This window comes from Bacillus rossius, chromosome 1, assembly GCF_032445375.1.
Source record: "Bacillus rossius redtenbacheri isolate Brsri chromosome 1, Brsri_v3, whole genome shotgun sequence".
Lineage (NCBI taxonomy): Eukaryota > Metazoa > Arthropoda > Insecta > Phasmatodea > Bacillidae > Bacillus > Bacillus rossius.
The window spans coordinates 329,188,019-329,204,978 of record NC_086330.1 but is presented as its reverse complement, the minus strand read 5'-3'; the positions used below and the strand labels follow the sequence as shown (position 1 = coordinate 329,204,978).

Genomic DNA, 16,960 nt, shown 5'->3' with positions numbered 1-16,960 from the left:
AAAAATTAAATAAGCATTATTTACACATTTTTTATAAGGTGTTTCAAGTAATAAACTATTGTTACGAACGTAGCAAGGCCACGTCACACGCAGGTGCAGAGCTAGCTGGGCTGCATCACACGCAGCCGTAACATGAGATGTGCCGTGCGCACCTGGGTCGCCGCTTCCCCTCCCTCCAGCCTTCAGCTCCCCGCGCGGCACTGTTAGTTTGACATCGGAAACCTGACAGCTGCGGAGTTACGCGAGCCGCCTACACGTGTTTCGAGAGATTTCTGCCATCGGGTCGGCACGGAATGACGCGACTGGCCCCAGCAACGCTCGTGAGTTCCAGAAATGGCTGCTGATATATAAAAAGAGGACGTCGGCCTCAGGAGGTGAGTTCGGAGAGTCAGTTTAGTGTTCAGGCGGGAGCTCTCCCGCAGCGGAGTTTCCGGGCGATAGTGCCGCGGGTGCGGCAGAGTGGCGAAGTCCCTGGAGGAAGGTTCCAGGGCAGAGATTTCAGTTCCGGGCGATAGTGTCCCGAGCGCGGCAGAGTCCCGAGCGAAGTTCCGAGCGAGGTGTCGAGCGGATCCTCGGCGAAGGCAAGTGCGGCGGCGGCGACGGAGGCCCACGAGGGGTGCTGCAGCGAGAGTTGCGCCAGAGGTGCGGCCCAGCGAGGTGTGAGGTGTGTAAATACGAGTAACTGAGGAAGCAACATTTTTAAGTACAATTGATTAATTGGCATTTTTATATTATTTGCTAGTAACGTAAATAGTGGCAATAAATAAAACTGTGTGTGTGATAAAAATCTTTAATTGAACTATCCTTTACGAACCGCGGTAAATCGTAACACTATTTATTGTTTCAGTTACAAAAAAAAAGCATTAAAAAGCCTATATTCAGACTTACATCTTCAACAATTTACTGTTTATAACACTAAAAATTATAATTTGTTTGTATTATTCTGTCCTCAATGTTTTTATTTTATGCTTACAAAGAAATGCATTGGCATAATGTCTCAGTCTTTAAATAGGCTATGAAAGCAAATTAAAACGTTTAGTATAGTTTTCAAGCTACAGCAAATAAACAAACCTACGACAAATGTAATAAGCATTAGTGAAAAATAATTTTAAATAATATAGAGGACAAGTAATAAAACCAAAATTTACTATATAAATCTACAATCTATAAATTACCTAAAGAAATTTATACACCCTCCTTTAAAGCATAGGAATAAAATAAATTTTTTTACAATAATGAAAATAAAAAAATGGTGAACGTTCAAAGAATTAAAATAAGAAATTGTCCATCAGACTTATTGCCTACATCAAATTCTTGTCACAAAAAAAAACATCATCTTGACCCTTTCAGGGTCTAGTCTGTTCCTCTTCACATCGCAAATGGCACCTGCAGTGCTGAAGGTACCCTCACTAGACAGTGGTTGAAGGAATACAGAAGAACTTAAGGTCATGTTGTTTGGTCAGTATTGACCAATTGCCTTCGGATCAGTCTTCTAGGTTCAAAGTTGGTTCATGCAAATAGAGCTTCATTTCATCTTCAGCACTAATAGATAACTGAGATCCTGAGCTACTAGAAGCAAGTGCTCGCATCTGGCCCAAATACAGTGACGACTACTACCCGTTTGAACACCACTTGTAAAAGATGAAGCTACTTTCTGAGGGATTAAACTAGCTTCCTTGCGCATCTTCATTTCACAAATAATTGATTCTTTAACTGAATTCAAATTTTCTTAATGTTTTCCATCCTGAAAATGGTTCATCTTGAAACAGAGATTCAACAAAGTAACCTTTAATATTAGGTCACATGTATGAATGAAGCTGAATTCTTGTTTCAGCCAAGCCAATAAATCAATTTTTAAGCAAATCATTTTTTAAGCCCTGCAGCCCAATGCCTTTAGGTACAGGAATTTCCAAATAGTACTGGATAACACAAATCAATGGCATCACCTGAAAAATAAAAGCACAGCATTGTTATGTGTGTTGTCAGCTACAGCAGCCAATTACTTAAAGCTAACGATAATAAAGGTTGTTGCTCAGTTAATTATCAACATCAGTTACAAGAACTGTAAATGTAAACCAGTGGCATAATTACTGTTTCCAACTCCACCAAGTGCACTGCTAGACTTACCTCCAAGAGTTGAAGAAGTTCCTTTGCTCAGCTGCAAATTCGCAGTGTCAAATATCTCCATCATCTCGATCAACTGCTCCAGTTTCTTCCACTCATCCACAGTTAGTTCAGCAGCTATAGTTGCATCTTTTCTACTACTAGCCATGATGACAGCATTTTTCTGCTCAGAAAGTCGCTTTATCATGTGAAGTGTACTGTTCCAGCGTGTGGATACATCTCTGTATCATTCTGTGTTGGGGGAGATCAAGCTGTTGTTGACACTGTTTCAATATTTCTGTATTTTTATAGGACTGTTTGAAACTAGAGACTATCTTCTTGCATTTGGGAACTGGTTCTTTACGACACGATTATCTACAAATGCCTTTCTCACTACAACTTGGAGAAGATGAGCAGCACATGGTACCGAACAAACATGGAATCATTCAGTGCCTTAGTGATGTCAGTTCCACCGTCCTTTACAACTGCTACTACTTTTGTTGCCAAGCACCATCAATTAAGTAAATCTGAAAGAGAGCGGTGAATGTTGACTTCAGTATGGCTAACTTCTTTGAATGGTACTAATAGTGATGGGTCAATTCCTGTTTTTTCCCGGTTCTCGGTTCGGTACCGGTTCTTAAAAATCGGTTCTCGGTTATCGGTTCCTCGATTCTGACTTAAAAAAATAAAATAAATATTATTCACACATTATTTATGAGGTGTTTTAAGTAATAAACTATTTACGGTTTTGGCTACAAAAAAGCACTAAAAAGCATGTGTCCATACTTACAACTTCAACAATTTACTGTTTATAACACTGAAAATAATAATTTGTTTGTATTGTTCTGTCCTCAATGTTTTTTATTGTATGCTTACAAAGAAATGCATTGGCATAATGATTCAGTCTTTAAAGAGGCTATCAAAGCAAATTAAAAGGTTTAGTATAGTTTTCAAGCTACAGTAAACACACCAACCTTAATAAAACTAAAATTTACTATATTAATTAAACCCTACTTTAAAACATAGGAATAAAAAGAAAAAGTTACATTAATGGAAATAAATACAATGATGGTGAACTTTCAAAGAATTAGAATATAAAATTGTCCATCAAACTTATTGCCTACATTGAATTCAGTATGTTTGCACAGTCAACAGTAAATTACTGCCACACTTCTGATGCCATTTCTTACACAATTTGCTCTATTTGGCCAGAATAATTATACTTTACAAGTGTCAACAAGCATTTTGTAACTTCCCCCTTCAAAAAAATCCCATTTGTCTAAATGAGAAAGTTACTTGCCATTACACTAGATGGCTGCAGATGCAGTGAACTTACATTCCAAAGCACTGCACAAAAAAATGCATAAAATTTTATAATGCCGAAAATTATTACGGAAAATTTTTAATCAATCATTAATTATATTAAACAAATATTCTGTGGAATTTGCAATACACCAGTTACCCTTACTTACGTGTCAACGACTCAATTAACTGCCTATTTTTAAAAACAAATTGAAACAAACATGGCGTCTTTCTGTTCTGACATCTCTGCTGAGGCACGTCATAGAGTTGCACACCTCTATGAACTACATCTATGGCACCTTCAACTGTTATGTTTTGATTGTAAAACGTACTTTGTTTACAGATGTGGCGAGAACATTAAATATTTTCACGTGTTATTTATTTTATAGTTAGAGATGAATATTATTCCACGGAAGTCCAAAAAAATAATTCATATGTGGTTTGGACGTGAGTTGAGCCATTTCATGCTGCAGTTAAGTTATAGTGAAGGACTATTTTCGTAAAGGGTTTTGCTATACTGCCGGTACCGGTACCGGTACCGGCACCGACATTTTAGCTGCGGTTCTCGGTGCCGGTTAAAATGCTGAGAACCGTAGGAACCAAGAACCGAGAACCGGTACCGACACATCCCTAGGTACTAGGTACTTCAATAACTTTCTGGCAGAGTTCCAATGTGCCAATTGTATGTTGATAAAAATGAAGTCAATGAGAGATAATCATTAATAGCACAGGAAGTCCAAAAGTCTGTGGTTAGAGCAACATTCTTTACTTCCATATGCTCTTCCATGACTATTATGAAGCTCTCTGTACATTTCTTCCAGATGTTTATTTGATAGCACTTTTCTTGTAGGAAGGGTGTACCTGGGCTCTAAATGATTAATAAGTCTTTTAAAACCTTTGTTTTAAACTACTGAAAGTGGCTGCATATCCAAGCAAAACATTTCAGTTATGAGCCTCATTATCTTTTGGGCCCTACAGTCACCAGATTTGAACTTGGAAACTGTGTCGTATGCTTGAACTAATATTGGCTGGTTTGCAGCAGATTAAGTATATTTGATTCTTTTTGGCTTGGTACCAGAACTTTCACTGCTTGGAGACAAATCTAGTGATACTCCAATTTTGTTTGAATCACTAGCCTCGGAGTCTGAAAAATTACCGCTTTGAGGCGCACTGAATTTGATGGATATTTTAGAGTACTCCTGAAATTTTGGACTATCCACAGCCTGCTCATTACAAGAATCAGGTGTCTGATCACTAGGGCCACCTGAAAGTGGTGAATAAAAATGAGGTATTTCGTCATTATAAACAGGTAAAAGCGGTATAAAAATTTGTTCAAAAAACTGAAAAGCGGTGTTAAAAATCTGCAAAAAAATTACCAAAAAAATATTATTATTTTTTAAAATTATTTTTCCATTGAATTTCCTATACAAATATGCATATATACACTTTATTAACTTTAGAATAGCATATTAAAACTAATCAACTTAGCAAATAATATATAATGTATTTATATTAAAGCCACTTAATGCATATACCTTGCAATAAATATTAAAAATATATACATATATATAGGTAAATTTACATTGATAATTTATTAAAAATGTACAACAATGTCTCTAGTATGCTTGAAATGGTTGGCCTGAAGTATCAGACTGCAGTTACAAGAATCAAGTCTTTTCGCAGCCACTCCACACGACTGTCGCAATACTTGCACATCATAATTTTACTTCCTTCATCAAAAATAAAAAAGCCATCACTTTTAAATTCCTTTACACGTTCATGCAAAGTTAAAAATTTTGGCATGTTGAACTAACCAACAATTAATTACTTCAAAGAAAATTTTTTTTTTGAATTTCAGAACCTAATGTGTTGCATTCATTGTGAATACTGAACATTTACAGAACGGCGCCATTTTAGAATAGTGGCGATATTGCCTTTTAAAAACATTGTGCTGTATTGGATGGATAACTTACAGTTCAAATAGAAACCACAAGCACAACCTGAAATCTTCTGAAGTTAAACGTTATCTTAGGTTAGGTTGGCGTTATTTAAAATACTTAATGACCGTAAAATAAAAATATTTTAATCCTTTAATTATGGTGCTTTTTAACTTGCGATCGGAAAACTTCGCAACTGTTCGGGTAAGCGGCTTTCTACATCTGGATAGACACATCTATGCATAGAAAGAGTCTTTGACTCTCGGTCTAATTTGCAGTATCAACAAAGAAGATGGCGCATGACTTCGTTAATAAAATATATTACCACGATTGTTTCGACGGATGGTTCTATTTAATTTTTTTCAGACAGCTTTATATATACGACAAGCTGAGGTTAGAAAAAATATATTATAAATTGGTAACGTTGCGACGGGGAAAAAAAATACCGTTTGGATTCCCATCCACATCCCTTACCGCATGAATTTATGAGAATACAAGTTTAATACTCTACTCACGTCAGATTTTTAAGGATTGTTAAAATTTCTTGCCGTGTTTACAGTTATAAAACGTATTGCATATTATTTTCGTAGTAAGGTAGTACAAGTTGGCACTGTCTCTGTTGTGTTGAACAAAGGAGTTAATAAATATATTTTGCATATTTCGCGTGTTTTATCGTGAATTGTCAAAACAAGGCAAATTTCGTGGGAAAATCAGATTTCATGAATATTTTGCGTTTTTCGTAATTTTTTCGCGATCACGAAAATTGCATGGCCCTACTGATCACTTTCACTCCACTACCAGATGGTTTATTAAAGTAGTTTTCGATTATTTTGGCCCTCGACGGTGTAATTGGAACATTGATGGATACAGACTTATTTCCTGAATATTTGGTGTTTCAAGTTGCCAAAGAATGTACATTTGATAAATGTTTTTTTTAAAGGTAGTTGTGGATTTCGACTCGCCTCTTGAAATAAGTTTATTATACAATAAACACCTGGCAAACAGTTTGCACAGTCAACAGTAAAATACTGCCACACTTCTAATGCCATTTCTTAAACAATTTGCACTATTTTGCCAGCATAATTATACTTTACAAGTGTCAACAAGCATTTTGTTTGACCAGTTAATAGTAAAATACATCTACATATCTATGCACAACTTGGTTTTTTTTAAATAATAATAAAAAAACCAACAACAACAACAACAACAACCACCACCACGTGTCTAAGTAATCTTCGTCAACACTATTAACACTAAAAACAAAGACGTTCCACTTTCAAAGCAATCCCGTTTCCGTTTGCCTAAAAGAGAAGTTACAAGCCATTCCGCTAGATGGCTGCAGATGCAGTGAACTTACTCTCCACAGCACTGCATAAAAAGCATAAACTTTTAGAATACCAAAAATTATAATGGAAAATATTTAGAAATCAATCATCAATTGAACCGTATTCAAAAAATATTATATACTATGGAATATGGAATTTTCACTTTTAATTGTTCTTTATACACCAGTCACGCATACTTATGTGTCAATGACTCAATTAGCTGCCTATTTTAAAAACCAGTGAAAGAAATATGGCATCTTTCGGTTCACCACTCTCTGCTGAGGCAGTTATATAGTTGCACACATTGATAAAACACATCTACGGCACATTCAACTACATATTATGTTTTGATTAAAAACGTACTTTGTTTACAGATGTGACAAGAATGTTAAATATTTTCACATGTCATTTCTTTATAGTTATGGTGAATATTATTCCTCAGAAGTCCAAAAATAATAATTTATATGTGAATTTATTGTGAGTTGAGCCATTTTACGCTGCAGTTAAGTTGTAGTGAAGAACTATTTTCGTAAAGGGTTTTGCTATACTGCCAGTACTGGTACAGGCACCGACATTTTAGCTGCAGTTTTTGGTGCCAGTTAAAATGCTGAGAACCGTAGGAACTAGGCATGTACCGATTCAAATACTGATTAACTGTAATCGCCCGATAATAATCGGTAATTAATCTTAATCTGCGATATTTCAACCGATTATTTAGACAAAATTGTCAACATTTTCTCATTATATTTATCAGTTATCTCTTAGCATTATAAGAAAAAAATGCTAATGATGCTAATATATTCTTTTAACGGTAAATAGTAAACTCTTTTAAGTTTAATTCATGAAACACCGTTCAGACTGTAGGCCTACACACGCGCTGAAAGTTTCATAAACTTTGTTGTCTAATATATTAAGTATAATCTTATTTTATTCAATTGACGATTTTCTTCTAGCATGTATGGCTAGTATTTCCATTATTGTTAGCTCCATGCATCAAACAACTGCTTTGAGTGCCACTTGTAATAAAATATAACACATAAAACAGTATAAAACACAATAATAAAATTTGAACAGCATCATCACAAGATCTCCATTTTACGTTTAGGTTACGCACGTCATGTGATGAACAAAAACAATTTGGCCAACTTATCTCACTTCACCGGAATTTCTGTTGTATACGTGAACCTTTATCTATTATTTTTTATTACGATTGAAGTCGCTTTAATAACGGGAAAGTCTTTTTTACTTTTTATTTTTACTGTATATATTAACAACAAATATTTAACCAGGAATAAAAGTTCATGATTGCGATAGTTGGTGGTCGGTTGTAGAAATATTTCTGTTTGCGACCTAAATTAATTTTTCGAATATTGGTAATTCTGTGTTAGCGAAGACTCGGCGACTGTAGATTGTTTTATTGTTTTCTAGTCACTAATGCACGTCCATACATTACGTAAACGGAGTGACGAATTCTTTGATCAAATATTACAGTATATTTTGCTAAGTTTTCTATTTGTTGGCATTTACCAAAATAAATATTTGTTAAGAGCTGTTATACATTGCATTCACTATTTAATGTTGCATAATAATCATGGGTACGCTAGTCGCAGTGCTGTGTGGAAATATTTTTTTTTAGGATCCAGGCCGGACGATATATACATATGCAGTGTGTAAATATTTTTCTCAAAAAATATCGCGTGGTGGCATACATGGAAACAAAACGTCTTTCACTACAAGTAATATGTGTAGCCACACAAAGTCAATCAGCTTGTATTTCTTCACAAAAATCTAAAAGCTATTAACTATAGGTATTAATGTTATGTGCAATACCTTAGCTAGCTTACCAAAATCTTAAATATTTATGTAAATAAAAATGATTTTGTCTGCATTCTATACACATGTATGTACACTTATGGTCCATGCCTCCATTACATCAATTTTAATCACAATGTTGTTCTCTTTTCTTTCTTTTTTAATTTATGTATGTAATAATCGGGCAAATATAATCTCTATTCTAAATCGGTTTGGAACATCGGCTGAATTTGAATTTTTATTGAATTGTTAATCGTAATCGGTAACCAGTTTTTCAATATCGGTACATCCCTAATTAGTAGGGCCTGGAATTTTTCGCGATCGCGAATTTTGCGAAAATTCGCATGAAAACACGAAAAGTAAGTACATTCGCGAAAACCACAACATTTCTATATTACTCTGCGAATATATTCCCGAAAAGTACCATTACAGTAGAATCCCGCCGATGCGAGCCCCCTCTGATGCGTCCATTCCGTTTATATGACCGTTTTTTGAGAAAACATGAAAAATTTGAGCAGAGAAAGTCGAAAATTTGAGTAAAATCGGCTGAAAAACAAGTCTGTTACACTTTGTTGGGCTCTATGTGTTCACGTTTATCTTGGTGAGAGCTGTACTGTAAGCAGCCAGGCATACAAAAGACGTCTAAAAATAGATACCACCCCTCTAGACTGGCCACGCGGCAGTGTCTAGACGAGCTCGGCGCCTCCACTATCGCACGAAAAGCCGTCTCAGCTGTCATGTTATCTTACCCGCCCGGCGGCTTGACGTCATACGTGACGTGTCGCGACGCTTACTTCTCCCATCCCCTGCTAATTCTTCAAGGCTCATCCCTCCCAGAGCCACAAACCATGTAAAAACAATTCCCCCCCCCCTCCTTATCCAACTAACATTTCAACACATTCCCTCCCTTATTTAAACCTTCTGCGTGAGAAACTGTCAGCGTGTTTTTTTTCTCTTTTTTTTTTACGCTGCGAAGGGACGTGGAAAAGATAATTGCTTGAGCTGTCAAAATAAACATCGCTGACGGCAAGGGCAGGAGCGCATCCTGTCGGTCTGTCGCTGTGATTATCTACTCCAAAAACATGTCACAGCATTTCAGGATAGCATTGTTCTTATTTCTTTCGTTTATAGCCGAATGTTTTCTACTTGATCCACACAAGGTTAAAGTATCCTTTAACCCAAGTCTTGTGTTTCAGCATAATTACCTTATTTTTACATAAGCCGTGTTCGTGTATGGTTTTGATGCTCAAAATTGATCTGGGGTATAGTTCACACAAAGTTTCTTCTCATTTGTGCGCTGGGGTTTGTTCAAGTGGCAACCCCCGTGTTCCTCCACTCCATTAAATACGAGCATATCAGTATCAGAAACATGGGTTTTATTGTACTGACAATAGCACAGTGATGTGCAAATTTTGCAACTGTAAAGTTTCATGGGATAGAAAAGATTTCATTGACAAACACCTAAAGTCGGCTAAGCATGTGGCATTGGCAGAAAAAAAAAAAAAAAAAAAAATTGTAGTTGCAAACATCTATAGCAACGTGTCTGTTTTGTTTAACTGTTTTGGATTTAATTGGCTGTTATTATGCATATTAGCCTATTCCTAGTATACATGGATTGTTTATTAAATATGTAAACTATTATACAGTCAAACCTCTATCTATCGTTTTTCAAGGGACCAACAAAAAAATTCAGTAGATGCGGACATTCAATAGATGTGGACTTCACTCTAAGAATTTTTAAAAAATATTTCAACCTCAAAATTAGTGTCAGAAATATATCAGTTACTTGTCATTAAAGTTAAATCAGTTGAAAAATAAATAAAAATGGAAGTATTTTACTTAATTCAATTTACACTTGCAAAAAAAAAAAAACATACGCACAATAAATCTACATGGAAATTAAAGTCTTTTTCAATATCCTGAAGTCTGAAATATGTTTACTCATGTCATCAAATGTAGAGCTGTACTGAAGAAGCCGATTTTGCCAATATTTAGTTGAATCGGCATTTCTGCCGACTTCCGATACGCTTGTTAATTTTCGGCCGATATTACTGAAAAACGAGAGACTGCCATAACCTAAACATCCACGATTACCCTTTTCGCTTTTCGTAGTAGTACTGCATTTTTTCAGATCGCATTATTTCTTCGCAACATGTGCCAAACGTACATATAAAAATTTAACATCCTATTTTTCAATAATGTTCTTTATTTTTAATATGTTATAAATAAATACATTACCGTCACGGTAAATATACATCTCGTTTGTTACGGTAACTGTAGTGCAAATGTGGTAGCTATCGTGCTTCTGTAGTAATTATGGTATCGACAAAGAATCTTTAGTTCTTTTTATGGTAATTATCTTAGGATAACAATTGGGTTTGTACTGTAGTTATGGTACATCATCCTTATTTATTCGTAAGTTGTTGTTCATTTGTCTTTTCTTTATATTTACGTGCTCCATTACTTGGCTGCAGATTTAAGTTGATTTTTACTACTGTATACTATTGTTACTGTTTTTATGACGGTTTCTTTCTAAGAAATGGTTATTTCTGCAAAATCTTTATGGTTAAACGATCATCTATTATAATTTATAGTGACGGGCCCACATATTTTGTACGTTCAATGCGGACAAAACGATAATTCGAACATCGGTATAAGCGGACTTTTTTAACCTTAGTTGTTTGGCAATTTTGTAGAGCTGTAGCAAACCGTATGTATTCGTTACTGAGTAACGGGTGCGGCATCTAGTAACGAGTAACGAAATGTTACACACAAATGCATTTCGTTACTCACATCTTTCGTATGTTTCACGCATGCGCGCGCGTATTCGTTACAAAGAACGATGTTTGTTTATTAATAAAAGTATAATTTGGAAATTCGTCGTCCAAGTTTTTTACTGTTTATTAAAGGTATTGTGTGTGTAGACAAAGTTTTAGATTCGAATAATAACAACGTAAGAAAGTATTTTTTACAAATTATAAATACAGTAGAACCCTGTTATAACGAATCTGAAGGGAGTAGTTTATATGTTCACTATAGAGGGGAAACTTTATATCTGGGAAAACTTTTATATTGGCAATACATACTCAAAAGCAAAATCTTAACTACACATAGGCCTAAGCCAAGAAAAGAAGGAATGGAAATACTCAAAGCAACAGTTTTATGAGCAAATGCAGATATTATTTTTAATGAACTATACATGTACAAACTTTCTATTACCTAATGGTTCTTGGACATCGGCGTATTATCCTTTTTTCAGGCATTTAATACTCTGTGACGTTTTCGCAGCTTGAGAAAGAAGATTGTTCAGTTTGTTTAATATTGTACTTAATGTGAATGTTGTAATTCCCAGTTCCTTTGCTATTAACACGTGCGGGACAGTGGGGTTAAAGTCTACCTTTTCAATAATGTCCAGTTTATCTCGCACAGATAATGCCTTACGTTTTTTACCGCATTTTTGACCCTTTTTTTATGTACGTATTTCTTATTGAAGCACATATGCAGCTTAATAAAACGAAATTCTTTTTACCGTCAAAAGTAAATAAACGAAAAATAACGAGTCTGGCGCATCAAAGATCACTACTTATCATTTAGTATTGCAGTTGCTAAAGCTGGAACGAAATTTTCTCACTTTCTATGGAAAAATTTAGTCCACAGAGTTCTATCTAGTGGTAGTCTTACGAACCTTACTCGATCAAAATGTCCGAAACGTGAACGATAAAAATGAAACGTAAAAATATTGAATTTGCTGCTATAATGTACATACGTATTTGTGTGGCGGTAATTTATTTTTTATTTTGAATACATATTAAATGTACACGCGTTCGCCCATTCTTTAACTATGCAGGGAAAACTATTTTTTATTTTCACCAAACTGATCACCATTTCTGGCTACACGTAGCATACCGAGGCCACTCGAATACGACTTGTTTATAATATGAACAGTGGACAATCGAGTAGCGTATTGCGGAGAAAAACTTCAATGTGATCAAGAATAGACGTTTTGTGAAAAAAAAACTTGTAATTATATGAAAATATAGAGAAAAATGTGCATTATGTCGGCAAAATTTGTTTGTGGTACGCGGGAAAACGTATCAACATTGACAAAAGTTGTGCGCTATATCCAATAAATTAATACATAACCTCACATCATTTTGCCGGGACTGAGACGGAAATTCACAATAAATGGGAATTCATTATAGGCGGGTTCACTATAAACGGGTTCTACTGTATGTATGTTTTTGTTTTTTATAATCACGTATTTTCACGTTTTATGTTCTTATCTTAAAAGATATATTATAATAAAGCCGCTCTAATGAGAGTTAATTGTTTCTTGGCTAACAAAAGCTGTTAATTATAAAATATTTTTAATTGTTTATATTCGATTTATTTTTATTTACGCGACGTCATACTGTACGCGTACGAAATACGACTCGATTCGATGCTGTTACATAACATAGCATGTGCCATGTCATGCGGTATCAGAAGTAACGAGTAACGATACGAAAGTAACGAGTACTGATTGTTATAGTAACGAATACATACGAGTACACATTTTTTCGTTACTTTTACACCTCTATACTGTACGCGTACGAAATACGACTCGATTCGTTGCTGTTACATAACATAGCATGTGCCATGTTATGCAGTATCAGAAGTAACAAGTAACGATACGAAAGTAACGAGTACTGATTGTTATAGTAACGAATACATACGGGTACACATTTTTTCGTTACTTTTACACCTCTACAATTTTGCCGGGACCGTAGAAAGTATACGATTAACACGGACAATCGATACATGCGAGTTCGATAGATAGAGGTTTGACTGTATTCAATAACTGCACAATTTAGTCAACATTTAAAATACTGGTAAAATTTCCATTGCATAACGAAAATACCGACTTAAAACCACCGCTTTTCTAATTTGAAAGTACCGCTTTTTGCATACTGAAAACACCGAAATTTTCCAGGCCCTACTAATTAGGAACCGAGTACCGAGAACCGGCACCGACCAATTTCTAGTAGTTACAGTAACTAGATAACTGTAATTATTAATGGAAAAATGTCAAGTAAAACCTGCTTAAAACATTAATCTGGAATTTTGATTTTAACAAAGCCTGTAAGATTATTGATACATTTAATACAAATAATTATCAAACTAGCATATACTAACCTTGCGAAATCATTGGTTCTATAGTGAAACAATGTCCAGGCTTCATAACTCCAACTGCCTTATTTTCTGAAACAAAATCAAATATGTCTAGTTTCATGCAGCTCGCATGTTTCACCACCACCTAACAAGGTTCTGAACGAAATAGTGCCTATTCTCAAAAATAGCTTCAAACCCCAGAAGAAAGTACCATTCGCAAACTACTCACGCTTCTACCTCATCCTAAGTACTTTTCAGCTTGGTATTTCTATTAAAAACTTTTTTAAAACATATCATAGCAACCTTTTTTTGTTACTACTAAAAATGTCAGTATCTTGAATATCAGATCCTTCCCAAAATAAATGTTCATTATCACAAATTGCTTTCTTATAAAACTAACTTGAAGCCTATTGGAAAACTACTTAAGTTAAATTTTAGATATGCCTTTTCTTATATTAAATAAATGTATACCTTAAGTGTAAATAGTGATAGTATACATTTTTGTGAATTGTGTTTAGGAAATATGCAGGAGCAAAATTTTATGAAGCTTTGTTTTAGCACATATTAAAAAATTACGATTTATACACCAAAATTAAATTCATAAAATTGAAACCATAGAAAATGTACAAATCTCAAGATAATAAATGAATCTGAATTTAATTATTTTCAGGGTTATCACTGCTTAGATCAGAGGTCTTCAAATGATAAATGGACACTGTGATCTCAACATAGTTACAATTTATAGTGACACCTCATTACAACGTAACTCACTTTAAAAAAATTTCTCACTTTTAAAGTTGAACATACATATTTCCAGATCTCTACAATGTATTTTATTTTTAATAATAATAATTAATATTAAAGAACTCTTATTACAAAAAATAAAAAAAAATATGGGTCTTTACAGGTAAATTGTAGTGACATTTCAACGTACACACTTTTCCAGCCCAAAATTGCAGTGTAAGACGAGAACAAAATCAACAGGAAGCTGTAAGACAAGGACCTACTTGCATAATGAGGAACGCTGGGCGCAGTGTGGAACAGTCTGTGGATGCCGTGGCCACAGTAGCTACGAACCACAGAGAAGCCATGAGCCTGCGCATGCTTCTGTATCACGTTTCCGATCTCCCGATACTTCTCACCTGGTCGCACTGCAAGAAATACACACACCAGCACTCGACAAGATGGTACATCAAATTAAAAAGGTTTACAATTCTTACAAGGAAACAATGTAGGTATAAAAAAATTGTGTTAGTTAAGACAGTACCAAACTTGAAGAGTTTTAAGGAAGAAGGGCCTATAATGCTTTGGATCACATTTTCATCAAAAATGTATTTAAAATTTTTAATCATACATATACATCAAGACTAGGCCTGTACAGAATACCAAAATTCGAAAAAGGAACAGGATCACTTACACCTTTTTTTCCCAACTGGAGGGAAAATATATGTATTTTTTTCCATTTACAGGACTTTTTCAGGATTTTTATGTGGAGAATTTTTATTTTTCCTTACGTTCAACAAGCAACATAAATTTAGAGGAAACTAATATATATATAAAAAAAAAGATTTATCATGGTTATTCAAATACATAACTAACAACCTGCTGCAGTTAAAAATAACAGAACTAGCTGCAAACAGATAAGGCCTTATAGTGTCTGTAAATCAGTGCACAACGCTATGTCCACCTGGTGGTTTAAAAAACCTGGTGAAGAAAATTCATATAGATAGAGTAGAAAAATCCAGCTCTAAACATAAGGAGTAAGGACTCTATTATCCTGAAACGCCATGACATATTTTTCGGATAGGTAACATAAAGCGACGACCAACCGACCCCGGATGCATCCCCACTGTACAGTAACTAGAGCCCGGCGATTTATCTTGTGAGCTCAAACAATTATAGTTTTCCATGGGTTGACGAAAAACAGGGTCGCTTTACAGCGTTAAATAAAGCAAGGAAATGTTCAACCCTTTTACCCAAGCAGACATGTTCAGGACATATAAAGAAAGTCACCTGTTATATTTATCCTGTTTCCTTACTACAACAGTTATTTGCTTCACATATTAATAATACAGCCTATATCTGCCTCTTAAAGTTTCACTTATAAACTCAGCCTTAAATTTTCACATTTGAATCAAAACTCTTTATGTCTTAAAATTTATATTTTGACGTCAACAGTGTGAACTTAGAACACCACCTAACTACCCAAAAGACCTTAAGTGTATTTCTTAATGTTACAAAGGAAATTTTAGAAAATACCTTGATTCTATGTAATTAGTACGTAGGCATGTGCGAAGGTCTCTTTTTAAATGCGAAGCGAAGTCGAAGCGAAGCTTATATTGTGTGAAGAAATGTCGAAGGAAAATCGAAGTCGAAGGATTTGAAATAACATAATTTTTAATATAAAAAAAATTTTTGCATATGTTTTATCATGATTATATAGACTAAAGAAAATTCCATTGTACCAAACATCTTCAAAAAAATGTATGTATACTACATAAGTACTGTTAAATGTCTTAATCCACAGGAAAAATAAGTACTTTTCATTTATTTAAAATTTGTAAAATTCATTCATCTGGTTTTCATTAGTAAAGTTAAATTCCACCTGGCTTTGAAGCGTGTTAGACAGCCATTTGAGGCTTGAAAATTGTCAATTCCAAGCCTTAGTGCCTCCATTCGTGCTTTTTCTTGCAGTGCTGTGCTCAAGATGGGTATGTTATTAGAGCGTGCTTGCACAATCCAATCAAAAAGATTTTTGTCAAGGTCACTATCGATACATTTGCTATATCTTGTCCTCTTCTGGTGCAGTTTTGCAGCATTTTCTTCAATTTTTGCTCTGTCTTTTATAATTGTGGACAGAGTTGTAGGTGCAATATTAAAGCGTTTTGCATCACACTTTTTCTTGCAGTTGTCAACAGCTGTAAGAATCTCTAGTTTTTTGCAATGCTGATACCCACACGCTTTCGGATACTCATAACTTCTACGGGTAGGCCTACCTACATATGCTGCCGTAATACACTAAATATAAAAATATAAACAGGTTATCCACGTCGTCACGTCGCCAAAAACAAGTTTCACGAAACATCACAAAATGTTCACTAGCGTCGGAAACGTGCCACTAGATCTGTTGAATAAATGTTGTATACGTATTACATTTGTGTACGATTGCGAAAAATGTCAATCTGAAATGATGTTTACAAACAAATTATAGGTTAGGTCATCGTAACAGAAAACAAACGGTAACCAAAAACGCATTAGTAGTCGTTGGCCATCATATAATACACATTTTATGTACCTAGCCATATATGGCCGCCATCGGCCAATATCCAT

At 34.8% G+C, this 16,960-nt stretch overlaps 1 protein-coding gene across 1 annotated transcript in view; it reads right to left on the bottom strand.

Moving 5' to 3' along the window:
* Window positions 1-16,960, bottom strand: part of LOC134528019 (methionine aminopeptidase 1) — a 62,470-nt gene that overhangs the window by 6,562 nt on the left and 38,948 nt on the right. The window contains exons 7-8 of the mRNA XM_063361184.1: window positions 14,638-14,781; window positions 13,655-13,720 (exon numbers count right to left, since the gene is read on the bottom strand). Coding sequence (XP_063217254.1) covers window positions 13,655-13,720; window positions 14,638-14,781 — 210 coding nt within the window. The remainder of the gene's footprint in view (window positions 1-13,654; window positions 13,721-14,637; window positions 14,782-16,960) is intronic.